Source organism: Alligator mississippiensis, chromosome 3 (assembly GCF_030867095.1).
Source record: "Alligator mississippiensis isolate rAllMis1 chromosome 3, rAllMis1, whole genome shotgun sequence".
NCBI lineage: Eukaryota > Metazoa > Chordata > Crocodylia > Alligatoridae > Alligator > Alligator mississippiensis.
The window spans coordinates 288,827,596-288,842,172 of record NC_081826.1 but is presented as its reverse complement, the minus strand read 5'-3'; the positions used below and the strand labels follow the sequence as shown (position 1 = coordinate 288,842,172).

The following is a 14,577-nucleotide window of genomic DNA, read 5'->3' as shown; positions in this document are numbered from 1 at the left end:
TGGCATGCAGTACTGCTCCAGCTTCTGCTGTACCCCACTGCTGGAGCTGCCACCACCACTGTATGCCGCATGCTATGGTGGCAGCTGCAACTCCAGCACAGGGCACTCTGTGGCTCCGGCATGGAGTGGTGGCAGAGCTGGCAGACAGGGTAGGGCCACAGCAGTGGTGACAGGTGAAGTGGCTGGCACATCAGCTCTGGCTCACCCTCCTACACCAGACTGGTATGCCCACTGGGGGCCAAGGGCCCCAGATTCTGCAGAAGATCACATCACCCAACTTTCTGTGGCCTGCCAGTAGCTCAGTTAGGCAGATCCTACTCACAGGCCATATGTTTGACACCCCTAATGTAGGAAACTTAGTTTGTACCAATACACACACATGCACACACACAAGATGGGCCCTGCCCCAAACAACTTTCAGCATGAATTACTAACAAACTACAAAATAGTCTCAACACACACAGTAGTAAAATTTATCTCTTTTCACACATCACATAAGTACTTGTGGATCTCACTTTCACAGGTTGTTGTAAAACAGGCTTTAGTAGAAGGGCTTAGACAATTTTGTGGAGAAAATGTCTGTCTTATAAGGACAAGCAGGCAGGGATGCAATTTCAGGTTCAGGACCTCCCCCAAGTAGAGACTGTAGTAACTGGGACGATCTGGATCACTACACAAGCCCTGTTTATTACACCCTTCCTTTAAAGCATCCGCTACTTGCCGCTGTCCAAGACAAGGATGCTGGCCGAGATGGATACTTGGGCTGGCAGTTCTTACGTTCTCTATGAAGGTTGATTGCATCTGACTGAGGAGAGTGTATTTTACATAGTTTTTTTTCTGATTGATGCTGGACATAGGGTTTAGAGAAGACTGAAACTAGTGTGTGCTCTTACAGTTAAGAAGCTGAGAATGAAGACTGCCCTAGAAGAATCTGAAGCTTTAAAAAAAAAGAATAGTGTTGTGACCTGGGCAGACATATCCTCTTTATTCTGGTTGGCCCAGCTGTGTTACAGGCTCTCTTAGGCACAGAGGAACATTCCCAAGTTGGATCAGGAAGGTTTGGATACTGAATGCACAGCCCCGGCTCCAGGTTTTTGGTGTGCTTGTGTGCTCTATGGGGGCAGGCAAGCAAGATGCATCACCTCACTCTTCAGTCAGAGCTCTACAGAATATCACTGGTGAACCAAGTGTTTCTTTTCTGATAAACCCCTTCATTTTCAACCCATTCCCTCTGTTTTGCAGCCATCTCCCTTGAAGCAAAGGAAGACCAGAATCCTAGGTGTTTAAGTATTCAGTTAAGGGTCATATAAATACTGAGATGGAAGGAAGCAGGATTTACACTATATTTGACCACACTTTATCAAGTTGGGCTCTTTTGCAATGCAGGGTACTATATTCATATATTTTTTAATCTTTACTATATATGAAAACAGCATTAAAATGCCTTCCATTTTTTAATGGAAACTTGCTGCATTTTTTCATATCCTAAGACATGTAAACAGAAAGAACATTAAAGAATGGGAACATATTGTAATATATTTTACTTGAGTTTCATAGTGCTCTTTTTCTACTCTATACAGTTGCACATTTAATTAATCAGAAATGAATTATTAGGGAAACATCCAAATTTAAATTTTCAGTAATATGATTCTTCTAGTGTCTAATCAGGAAATGGAATTTCCATCAGGGGAAGCCGCATGAGGTAGCAAGAGAAGCTATTTGGTGCAAGTGCCTCAGGTTTTCTTTGCCCAGAATACTGAGACTAAAACAGCCATCCAGATCGGAAATGTCACTTAGCACTAACTACTACAATGTTTTTCTTGTTTTCTTTAAGCGCTTTTCTAAAAAATGCCCTATCTTGCCTCATCTGAGCTATTCATTCAGACCCACTCAAGCTTGAGTTATTTTTCTCATAAAACGAGGTTACGCTTTTCAATGTTAATGTAAAACTAACAAACCAATTACAGTAAAATGCAAAAATTAAATAACAAGTAACAAATGAGTAAGTCTAAGAACCATAGGCCAATAGTTCTAGATTCTTACGCATGATTTATTTCTTAAACCTAATTGATATTCAAGAGATGCAAAATCATTTTAAAATCAATTAGGTTTAAGAAATAAATCATGCGTAAGAATCTAGAACTATTGGCCTATGGTTCTTAGACTTACTCATTGGTTACTTGTTATTTAATTTTTGCATTAAATTAGATAAGAAAAAAATCTACATTTTGCATTTATACACCACCTACCACTGCATGGTCAGGAATGATCCCATAAAAAAGGGGTGGAGGTGCTGAGCCTTAGAACTTTCTCTTTTCTGTGCAGTGAGACATAATCCCCCCCTCCCTCTCAATTTCGTCTTGTTACTTGTTGGCTAGAGCATACTTTCCTCCACCTGAAAATCTGTTCTTTTGCTAAACAGTGGTAAAGGACTGACACAGGCCTTCCCAGAGATGACTGCATTTCAGTAGTCTTGATAAGCCCATATAGTGGCTATGAGCTGTGGGTGATTCTTCAGGATGAAAGAGGTTTTGATTAACAGTAAAGCCATCCTTAAATAGTAGTCATAGTAGGTCTCAGGGGTTTGGTAAAGGAATGAAGTCAGCCTTCCAATTACAAAAATGAATTAAAAGCATTAAACCTTTGTAAAAATGGGTTAGCAACACAGAGAAACTGAAATGGTTATTAATGTGATACCTGGTTCCATTTCATGGATGTTTAACTTACCTGAATGTTTCTTATGAAGGCTACAGTCACACGCTCTTCAAACTCATTCACAGGAGTGTAGAGATTTAGTATTTTTACAATCTGTTGAAAACAAAACAGGGTAACAGTCATGAGAAGCTGGTCTTCTCCATGGAAGTAAAGCTACTAACTGTGTTCTTGATGCGGTCATTGTCCTAGAATTGTGTCAGTCCCATGTAGGAGACAGCTAAGGGAGTATAAACTGAGAAACAACACTGTGTTGCTTCATATAATCAGAGATATATGGGCCAACCCACCTCATACCATATGAATGCTCAGAAACTCAGGAAAAATTAACAACTGAAAGATTACTTAAGTTGAAAAACTTGCCCGAGAGAGAGAGAGAAAGAGAGAGAGAGAGGTGCAGAACAAAGCACACATTACTCCCAACATGCACCTTTGTTGTACCTGTGGGAGAGCCTGACTTAAGTCATGGCACAATAGTATTTCTGAAGCTTTTGCACTCCCTTCATGGCAAACCATTTCCTCACATATTCACCACTTATTCTATTTGGCTGGGATGATCTAGTTGGAGGTGGTCCTGCTTTGAACAGGGGGTTGGATTACAGGACCTCCTGAGGTCCCATCCTACCCTAATTTTCTATAATTTATGTTATCTGTCAAGCCCAACACTTAAATCAGTTTGTCAGTTGGCAAGTCCCAGCCAAGAAGTGGCTTTGCAAAAGGGACTCCTGCCCGAGCACAGCACTGCAGACTGAAAATAGCCCCTCGCTGGGAAAGCAGTATGGAATCCAGAAAGACTCAGGACAGGCAGACCTGCTGCCTTTGCCACGCTTCTGCAGCAACTTTACCAGTCCTTTCTTGGCCCTAACAGTCCTAGAGCTTCTCATCCTTGAGGTCCTATCATCCTCACTCACTTAACACAGCTGCTGCAAAAGGATGCACGTGGATTCAAGAGGCTGCAGAGATGGTGGTTCAATGGGAAGGAAGGAGAAAGCGATAGGATTAATAAGGTAGAAGAGCAGCACCCTGCACCCACCCCTGCTCCCAGTCCCACATGACTGCAAGGACAGACTCTCAGAAGGGACGTCCTCCTGCAGAGGCAGGATGTACTATTCCTAAATGATCTGAGACAGATGCCTCTCTGTCAGATCAAGTGGCGTACAACTGAACAAGCAAGATTAGGGGTTTACTTAGGAGTTTTGTCACTAATTTAAATGGAAACCTGGTCAGATCTCATTAATCTAACAGGTACATTTGAACAGAAAAGCTTAAGTCTTTGTCACCTCAAAAACCACTTGCTGTGAGCTCAAAGCTTTGAGGGTCAGTGAATTTTGGTCTGTATCACATGAAGTTTGAGGACTACTGATTTATACTGTACATCAGCAAGGCGCCAGACTTCCATGCGTAGATCCTGAGGTGGTGCAGAGTCACTTGGAAGAACTGGATGCCTTTAAGTCGGCAGGCCCGGATGGGCTCCATCCGAGGGTGCTGAAGGCACTGGCCGACATCACTGCAGAGCCACTGGCGGGAATATTTGAACGCTCGTGGCGCACAGGCCAAGTCCCGGAGGACTGGAAAAGGGCCAACGTGGTCCCCATTTTCAAAAAGGGGAGGAAGGAGGACCCGGGCAACTATAGGCCAGTCAGTCTCACCTCCATCCTTGGCAAAGTCTTTGAAAAAATTATCAAGGCTCACATTTGTGAGAGCCCAGCAGGACAAATTATGCTGAGGGGAAACCAGCACAGGTTTGTGGCGGGCAGATTGTGCCTGACCAATCTAGTCTCTTTCTATGACCAGGTTACAAAATGCCTGGACACAGGAGGAGGGGTGGATGTCGTATACTTAGACTTCAGGAAGGCCTTCGATACGGTATCCCACCCCATACTGGTGAACAAGTTAAGAGGCTGTGACTTAGATGACTACACAGTCCGGTGGGTGGCGAATTGGCTAGAGGGTCGCACCCAAAGGAGTCGTGGTGGATGGGTCGGTCTCGACCTGGAAGGGTGTGGGCAGTGGGGTCCCGCAGGGTTCGGTCCTTGGACCGATACTCTTTAATGTCTTTATCAGTGACTTGGACGAGGGAGTCAAATGTACTCTGTCCAAGTTTGCAGATGACACAAAGCTATGGGGAGAAGTGGACATGCCGGAGGGCAGGGAACAGCTGCAGGCAGACCTGGATAGGTTGGACAAGTGGGCAGAAAACAACAGGATGCAGTTCAACAAGGAGAAATGCAAAGTGCTGCACCTAGGGAGGAAAAATGTCCAGCACACCTACAGCCTAGGGAATGACCTGCTGGGTGGCACAGAGGTGGAAAGGGATCTTGGAGTCCTAGTGGACTCCAAGATGAACATGAGCCGGCAGTGTGATGATGCCATCAGAAAAGCCAATGGCACTTTATCGTGCATCAGCAGATGCATGATGAATAGGTCCAAGGAGGTGATACTTCCCCTCTATCAGGCGCTGGTCAGACCGCAGGTGGAGTACTGCGTGCAATTCTGGGCACCGCACTTCAAGAAGGATGCGGATAACCTGGAGAGGGTCCAGAGAAGGGCAGCTCGTATGGTCAAGGGCCTGCAGACCAAGCCCTACGAGGAGAGACTAGAGAAACTGGACCTTTTCAGCCTCCACAAGAGAAGGTTGAGAGGCGACCTTGTAGCTGCCTATAAGTTCATCACGGGGGCACAGAAGGGAATTGGTGAGTATTTATTCACCAAGCCACCCCCGGGGGTTACAAAAAACAATGGCCACAAGCTAGCAGAGAGCAGATTTAGATTGGACATTAGGAAGAACTTCTTCACAGTTCGAGTGGCCAAGGTCTGGAACGGGCTCCCAAGGGAGGTGGTGCTCTCCCCTACCCTGGGGGTCTTCAAGAGGAGGTTAGATGAGTATCTAGCTGGGGTCATCTAGACCCAGCACTCTTTCCTGCTTATGCAGGGGGTTGGACTCGATGATCTATTGAGGTCCCTTCCGACCCTAACATCTATGAATCTCTCAGGGCAGGACCTGTCCACATTCCCACCAACAGCACTATAAAGCAATGATGAATGGCATTTACAAGGTCTGAGCAGGCTCAGCTACATGTGTTAGTGCATGACTACACAATCCTGTACCACCTCAGCTTCTGTCAACTGAAGGCTGACAGAATACTGCTTTTCCCACTCTTCCCTTCAGCAATCAGTGCCCCAGGGCATAGATTTCTCATCTGATCCCATTCTCTTCCCATCCAGCTGCTTTGTAAGGGGCTCTCAAAATCTGGTTCAAAAGAAAGTTTTTATTCTAGAGGCTGTAGAACACACTGACAAATGTTTTAACTTCTCCGCGTAAGGTGAAACTGGAGGACAGCTCACAGGCTCTGAGGCAGTACTACTATAGATCAGGGGTCAGAAACATACAGCTTGCAGAGCCATGGGACCCAGCCTGCAGAGCTGACCAGCTCCTCCTGTGTAAGGCAGCAAGAAGCTGTGCTCATGCTGCAGCTGGGGCACACGGAAAAGTGGTGGCAGGGCCACCTGCTGCTATAGATACTTAGAAAATACTGCTGTAGGAGTCATTTCCACCAGTTGAGCAGGGTGGAATGTTTTTAGTGGGCTGTCCACTGCATAGAAAAGAAGCATTGCTACTATGTACTATGAGTAGCCTGCCAGAGCATGTTCCCATCAGAACTGCCTCAGCCACATAAATTCAAGGCAGATAGGACACTCAAAGGAAGTGTCATCTGCATCCAAGGAAATTGCACTTGGGCCCTACAGCTGCTACTGAAGTGGGAAAAGACAGGAGAAGTGCAAGAAATTGGCTAAGAACCCACTAGAGACTGGGCTGATCCTGCAATGGCCATATATAGAAAGCAGACTCTAAAAGCCAGGAGGGGCAGGGGCTCAGCATCTAGTCACTTAAACAGCACTCTCATATCCTGAGGACTGGACCAGGATATCAGAGAAAGGAGTGTGTTGCTCAGACCTTGGGGCACATGAGAACTGCCATGCCCTACAGCACTTCAAAATGGCATCCTTGCTGCTGCAGTGGATGGGAAGGAACCATTCACACCTGCTCCAGAGCAGATGCCCTCCCCGTTGCTTACCTGCTGCGTGGTAAGGGATGTACATAAGGAACAGATGGCCTCAGCATCTTCTGAAGTTTTCTTTTTCAGCTGCAGGAGTTGTGCTGCCTGGATCAGGGGCTCCATGGTCTGTGCTGCTCCACTTTGTTGCAGGTTCTTTCCATGCAACCATTCCTCCAGCTGGCTGATGTTAAACCTGAACCCACACAGACAACATTAGTTCCATGGTCTCCCTCTCAGGGCTCATTTACAATGAATGAAATGTGGCAGTGCTGAAGGAGCAGAGATTTTGATGCATATTTGTGATGCATTTGGGTTAGGTTGTCCAGAACTTCACAAGGATTTGACAAAGTAGAATGAAGTAGGCTGTTACGTGCAAAAGCTCATGCCTCAAACAGTTAGTCCCCAAGGTGCCACCCAGCCCTGCCTTCTGCCCAACTTCAGACTAACCATAGTGACTGTAGCAGTAGCAGGGCACAACAAGGAGGGATTTACGGACCGTGTGGAATCTGTGATTTTGAGAAACAAGGTCAATGAGATGCTTATTTTAAATCTTCATTTAAGGTAAAAGGCTGGTAAACAATTGGGGCTGTTTTGCAAGTTTGTGCTAATTACACTCTGGAATTTCTGATCACTGCAAAAGGAGCTCTAGGTAAGACAGCTACTTGGCACCCTGACTTCATAACTGGATCTGCAGGGCAGACCCTCAGGCCTTCGGAGAGCCTGTCTGAGGCCAGAGGGGCAATGCAGAGTCTGTCTCCACAGCTGTAACAGCAGGACGGACCCTAACACTCGCCATGTTAGAAATGTCCAATATTGCAATTTAAGAAATCAGGCACTGTAACAAACCCTGAAATGAGATGGGTGGAGCAAACCATCCATTACACAGTTATATGATAAATTACACTGCAGTTACATATATCAGCAATTGTGTGCAGCTTCTTTTACTGTTGGTCTCTTATGGTTTCCTTGTTCCATTCCACACAACTTTGCAGATCCCATAAGATTCCCTTCCCTATTCTGCAGCATTCCAGATTCACAAGATTCACAAGCAGTTGTCTCCTTAGCAGGGCCTCAGCCAACATCCTACCTGAGCTGCATGCCAGTGCTCCATGAGCAGACGTCTTTCCTCAGCAGGAGGTTGTTCAGCGTGACAGCATTAATCATGTAGAACAGCTGCTTGAAGGCTTGTTGGATGATCTCCGGGTCCAGGCCCTGCTCACACATGATGCTGTGAAAAGTGTTCAGTTGGCGAACGACCGCATCTAAGCTGTAGGTGTTGTCACCATCCGGCATGCTGGAGGATCGCTTCCTGTAGCCCATTGGCTTCACACCAGAGAGGCCCTGGATACTTTCGTTTTCCAACATTGCTGACACTAGGACAAAAATCAGAAAAGATGGAGATGAAGCCTGCATTTCCCCTGGCAGCACAAGGAATGATTTCTTACATTACTAGTGCCTGTAGCCTGCCAGCTTTTAGTGCACTACTTGTTAATGCAATACAATAACCAACTGAACCAACTGGAGAGAGGACTTGGAGGCAGGGACTGCTAATTTCTACTATCTGCTCTGACAAACTCCTTAGAGAGTCACTTAACCTTCCTCCATCTGTAAGTGGGGACAATTAAACTGACTCTCCCTACCTCAATGGTGTGTTGAGAAGATTAAGTAGTTAATGGCTATAAAGCACTGTGAAGATAAGGTCCCAGATATTAATATTAAAAGCAGAAGAACTCAGTTAACATACTGTAGGAATGACAAACACCTCTCCAATGAGAAGTAATAAATTTTCACTTTCCAATACCCAACCTTACATCCTGCACTTAAAAAGATTAAGTGGCTTGAGATAACAGAGATGAGGAAAGGGGTAAATTCTTATAACCTGGCAATGTGATAACTCATGGAGGAATACTGGTCTCAACAAGAAGCATAACAGAGCACAAGATGTGATGTCAGAAAGGGAATGGATAGGAGCCGTTGGAAAACCTTTCTGAAAGAATAAAGGGGAAACATTTGCAAACAATGTAGTCCATTAGACCCCAGGCTGGTGTCTCAGGGAAGTGATGACAGCCTCACAGCTACAGAATTGTTAATATAAATAGTTCCATAGAGGGAGGTGGACAAAGCAGTTCTGTAGGTATAGTCTCTTTTATTATATTGATTGTAAATCAAAATAGACTTCATTTCTCATGGGATATTTTATTTGGTCCTGCAGTTAGGACTTGGTAGCTACATTGCTGCTTAAAATAGTGGGGTTAAAGTTTAAAAACAGTATCACTTGAAGTACTATCATTTTCATTTACTTCAAGTATGCAACCATTAATGTGAAGATGTGCCCAAAGATTTATGGACTTTTTTTTTTTAAACTGTACCTTTTTAATGCCACCTTAGTTAAGACATAAGGCTGCTTAAAGATGTTTAAAAATAAAAGGTGCTTTGAAGTCAGCCCACTCCTGCACCGAGCCCAGCATACACCCAGAAGAGGCATTGCATTAATTGGACCCAGCTCACCCAACATCCGTATAAATCAGGTGCTTTAGTGGCAGACAAGGTTCCTTGGGTGAATCTGATCTCTTTTATTAGACCAACGCAAATAGCTGGAAAATAATTATTAAGCAAGCTTTCAGGTTCAAAAACCCTTCGTCAGATTCACCCAAGGAATCTTGTCTGCCTATGTCCTTAGACCAACACGGCTACAACCTACACGCCTGTGCTTTAGTGGGCCATTTTTGGCACTTATCTAATAGCTGAGTGAATCGGCTTTAGACAAAAAATGCCAAAAAGCCCCACTGAAGCACCCAGTCTATACAGATGCTGCAAAGCTGGGTCCAACGAATGCACCGCCTCTTCCAGTAAAGCACTTAAAAAAAAAATATATATATCTGTAAACAGCCTTAATGTCCCTAAAAGCTTAAGTGTTGCATACTTACCTATCATGGGTTGCAGCATGCCTTCTGCTATCTTAATAAGCTGCTGATAGATCTGAATGGAGAGGTCACTTAAAACCTGGCGATACTCTGTGAGATCAAAGTTCTTCAGACAGTGCTCATTCTGCTTCGCAGTGTTCTGTGTCATAAAACCCTAAAAGGAGGAAAACAACAGTACTTGCTTGATCATTCCACTTTAGTACAGGCCATTAACATTATATTTGAAAAACCATATCTAGAAAAGTTTGTCTTCCTACCTACTGTGGTTTTTGAACTAATAGCTATAAAGAAAGACATAAATGATCTAAGCTTTATTTAACAGCTTATTCACAATGGATTTTCCCTCTTTAAAGAGAAGTATTATTAACTAATCACCCTCCTTTTAATTTTACTAAAAGGTAAAAAATGTGCATTAATTAAAAGATAAAGTACGTGTCCCACTGAAAATGCCTCGTCAGTTCTTCATTAAACGCTATTTATTCATTATACTGTGAACACATACTTCAAAGCCACCAGGAGCCAATATTTTAACCACAGGGTTAAAACTTCTGTAACAATTGAAATATTTGCATAATAAAATGATATCTTGACTTCTTGATTCACTTATTTGCTACCCGATTAACAACTCTGACTTTTTGCAGGCGTCTTCCAGTGCTTGCATCTATGGTTTTGATAACACCATCTAAGAAGTTTATGAATTTCCCTCACCAGTTGAATTTTCCCCCTGTATTTTCAAGACCCTGATACTACAAATGTATTATCATATTGCCACTGAAATCAGTGGACTCTGAATGTGGTCCTTGCTGGTAGATATAAAGCAGCATAACCTCTGTTTGAAGTGAGCATGGTGCATAACTCATGTTAATATACTTGTTTGTACAACGGCTTTGCCAAGCTGCAATAAAACAGGAGCTGTGCGAGTAATAATTTTCCCCGGTTCTCTAAATGAAGCAAAAAGCAAGATAATTTGGGGTTAACCTGAAAAAAAAAAGTTTGCTTTCTTGGGGAAAAAAACAATCCTCTTTTGGATGATCAACACTAATTTGAAGCAAAACATTTGATAAGCTAAATCAGTCAAATATCAAAATAATAAACAACTCCACTGCCACTACTATCAACACCTCCCCATAACAAAACCATCAGCATTCATAGTTCCTACATATCTTTCCCAAAACGTGATATACTTGATCCAATGCACCACTGCAATGACAACTATGCAGGTGAAACTAAACACCAACTATGCACCTGATCGAATGCTCATAAAAAAAATATAAAGGATACCCCCCACCCCATTAGGAGCAGAACAACTACTCCCCCTCTGACCTCACTAATCTACCTCATACCTTTAAAAGGTGAACTTGGGACCACATATTTCTAAGCTGGTTGGACACTAAGAACCAAGGACTAACCACTAAGATGGGGAAAATATAGTACGTCATAAAACCAAACTCCTGAATTCTTTCCACACATGAAAGGTGAAAATGACCCTCCTCCCTTTTAAAAGGCCTTGATTTCAGTTTTTTTTCTTCTGCTACTTGTATGCATGCTACCCCTGGGAGTTTCTCTCATCCCCACTCACTGCTGTTATTTACTATGCTCTGCCTAGCTCCTGGTCAGATGAGGAAGAATGTCTTGCATTCAAGAAGCTTATCTAACCGATCCCAACTATATAGCTGGTTCATTAAAAGCTAGCACCCTAAGAAATCCTGGCCTCTTGCAAAATAATAATAAAAACATTCAGAACACCTCGGAAATGCCAAAGCAAAATGTCTCAACTTTTCTAAAGTTCTCACTCAATACTATTCCTTGAAGTTTACTCAACTTTGGGTGTAGACAAAGTTGAGTAAATGTGAAGGTTCACATTCATTTTTTAGCTTGGCTATCCAGTAAATCTTTAGCTTCACTGATTTTGGCTGCCACAATGGAGAACCACCTTTATCTGAATGATTCAAAAGCACGATCCGTTTATGAGCTTCCCTAATTTTACTTTTACTGGCTGTAGGACAATTGCCACAGAAATTGCCATGAGTTAGACTGATCCCTCAAATCCAACAGACATTAGCTACTGGATCGAGAGGATGGAGGATCAGCTCCAATTTGTAGCCAACCCAGGGAGAGAGGCTTTGTCTTTTCCTGGCTCAGCCTCCCCTTCTCCCTCTCCCAGCTCCATCGCTGTCTCTGGATGGGAGTGGGTAGAAGGCAGGGGTCCTCTCAGCCCCGCTGCAGTGGGAGGCAGGTAGATTGGAGGTGAGGGACTCCAATCCAGCAGCCCTCCCCACTCCAGTGGGGTGAGAAAACCCCAGAAGGGACCTCCCTCCCCTGCCTTCTCCCCACTCCCATCCAGAGACAAATTCAGTCACTCCACTCAGGGTTAATTTGTCATGTAATCAGAGGGCTCTGCAGCTGTGCTCTCCTGTTTGGGCTCAGCTTTAGAGCGCTTTCAAAGGGCCAACTGTGCGACAAATGTCATTTCTGCATGTGCCCTTTGTGAATAGTTGTGGTCAACCTGAAACTGCATCTTTGGCAGACAAATTACTACTCCAAAAAAGACGTGCAGTTTTAGTTACAGGGGCTGTAGTTAAATGTAATATTGCTACAGAGACAGCAGAGGGCACTGAGAAGTAAAAATCATTGTTAACCAAGCTGCAACCACAGTTCCTCTATTAAAAAAAAAAAAATCATCTTGGCAATACAAAGATGATTTTCATAAAGACACTAAAACCTAAAGAATCCACCGTGTCCTGATTCTAAGGCAACATTCATCTTAGACAATTCTTCTTCCCTGTATCCTTTGAAGCCTGACTACACACTGGTTAACAACATATATCAAGAGTCAATTAAAAGGAAGCTACCGTGGCTCTGTTCCAAATGCTAGTACCATACCATATGGCTGTAAACACATCTCCTCAATGCCCCTGTGATTAGATACTGTGTAAACATGCATTATATTATGTCAGCTGTGATAATCCGAGTCTGTCACAGGAGATCAAAGTAGATTGACAAATTGAAGATGTGAGAGACCTACAAAACGATATCAAGGCAGTAAGCATAAGTTATTAGTGCTCTCCCCCCCCCCACAAAAAAACCCAAAACCCCAACAGGGGTGTGGGGGAGGGGGAGAGGAAATTTCTTCAAACTTTTCTTCTGTGAAAAAGGTCAAATGAATGAAAAGCCCAAAGCTACAGGCTAACTGCATGAAAAACCTGCTGAAATAGTTGCGAGTACTCTCAGAATGAGCCCAAAGAAAGCAACTTTTCCAATCAGAAACACACTGGGAGTTTAATTGCAAGTGCGACATTCCCATATTAACAGAACTCAAGGGAAAAGGTCATCGCATTACATTTTAAGGGGCCCAAATTCTGCTCTGAAGCCAGTTTTACTCCAGCCAGTCTTCATGGATTTGTCACTGGGGCCATCCTGAGTTGCATCAAAGTTAAGCCCTGAATGTAACAAGCCCTCAAAGCTATTTACCATTTCAGCATGACTACTGAGAGTCTTACACTATAGCCTGAGCAAAGCTGTGAGACAACACAGCCTGCGGAAGGAACGACGCCATTTAAAAATGTGGCCATACGCTTCCTCTTAAGAGCTCCTTACCGTATCCCCGCTGTACTGCTTTAGGCAATGCAAGAGGCGACACGTGTTAGCCAGCCAAAACGATGTCATCTGAAAGTCATCATTGTGTTTCTGCGAAAAGAAAAATTAAACGTGAGCTTCCCCTTCAGCAGGTGCAGTGGGTCTATTCAGACAAGGCTTTTCGTGCACGCAAAGCTCCATGACCTACATGCACACAAAGCTCAGCGGTACCAAAGGGCACATTCTTTCCATTCCTATACGAGAGCTGGCTGACGCTTACTCTGACAACCAGAGTACCAAATCCCACTCTTTGGATAAAGAGTATAAAACCACAGCCATGTCAGGCAGACAACTGGAGCTATCCTGGGCTTGCCACAGTATAGAGCAGAGCAGGGCCTGACCCATTTTATTTATATGAACTAATCAAAATCACATACTTTGAAGCATAAGAAGATCACCTGCAGGGATCAGGAAGGACTCTCTACTAGGATGAATGACTCCTCACTAGGATGCCACTGACAAAAATGGGATCCCACCTCTGTGGCCTAAGTGCCATAAGACTGGGAGTGCACTGATAGAAATTTTGGGGGCCAATACTGATAACCAATTTTTAAGGAGGGATATCAGCTGATACCGATCTGATTTCTGATACAGCTGTGTGCAGCCGGCAAGTCTGTTGTGGTAAAAGGGGAATGGGGAGGGAAGTGGCATGGAGGGAGTGTGCAAATCAACACCCCCCATGGTAAGGGAGGGAGTGGGGCTGGGGCGGGTGCTGCCCAGCTTGGGGGAGGCCAGGGAGCATGTGCCCCCAGATCTATGCTGGACAGCCCAGGGAGGCTGCAGCTCTGCACTCAGGGTGGGTGGTGGCAGCACTGGGAGGGGGCTACGGGGGGGCTGCAGCCACCCCAAATTTTGCCATAGCCCCCCCCATTGCCTGCTCAGAGCACAGGACAGTGCAGTCCCCAGCCCGCAGCTGCAGCCCGCCCTGCACAGATCCAGGGGCACATGCTCTCCCCCCCCCCCCCCCATGTCCTCCTGGACAAGCGGCGGGAGCTGCCGGACAAGCCACCAAATGAGCAGTGCAGCGACGGGAGTCACCCTGCTGCCCCCCAGATGAGCTGTGGCTCTGTCCTGTGGCCTGCCCTGGCCCGAGGCTGACTCCCTCCCTCCCTCACCGCAGGGGGCGTTGATCTGCTCCCTCTCTCCACTTCCCCCTCCCTTTTCACTACAACAGGCTTACCAGCTTTGCACAGCTCTCCACACTGTTGGGCTGTGCTCCTTGCTGCCTGCGTGCTGTGCTGCGGTGC

At 44.9% G+C, this 14,577-nt stretch overlaps 1 protein-coding gene across 1 annotated transcript in view; it reads right to left on the bottom strand.

Moving 5' to 3' along the window:
- MYO5B (myosin VB) overlaps positions 1–14,577 on the bottom strand; it is a 404,810-nt gene that overhangs the window by 5,011 nt on the left and 385,222 nt on the right. The window contains exons 34-38 of the mRNA XM_014593958.3: positions 13,292–13,381; positions 9,698–9,848; positions 7,858–8,143; positions 6,789–6,963; positions 2,728–2,808 (exon numbers count right to left, since the gene is read on the bottom strand). Coding sequence (XP_014449444.1) covers positions 2,728–2,808; positions 6,789–6,963; positions 7,858–8,143; positions 9,698–9,848; positions 13,292–13,381 — 783 coding nt within the window. The remainder of the gene's footprint in view (positions 1–2,727; positions 2,809–6,788; positions 6,964–7,857; positions 8,144–9,697; positions 9,849–13,291; positions 13,382–14,577) is intronic.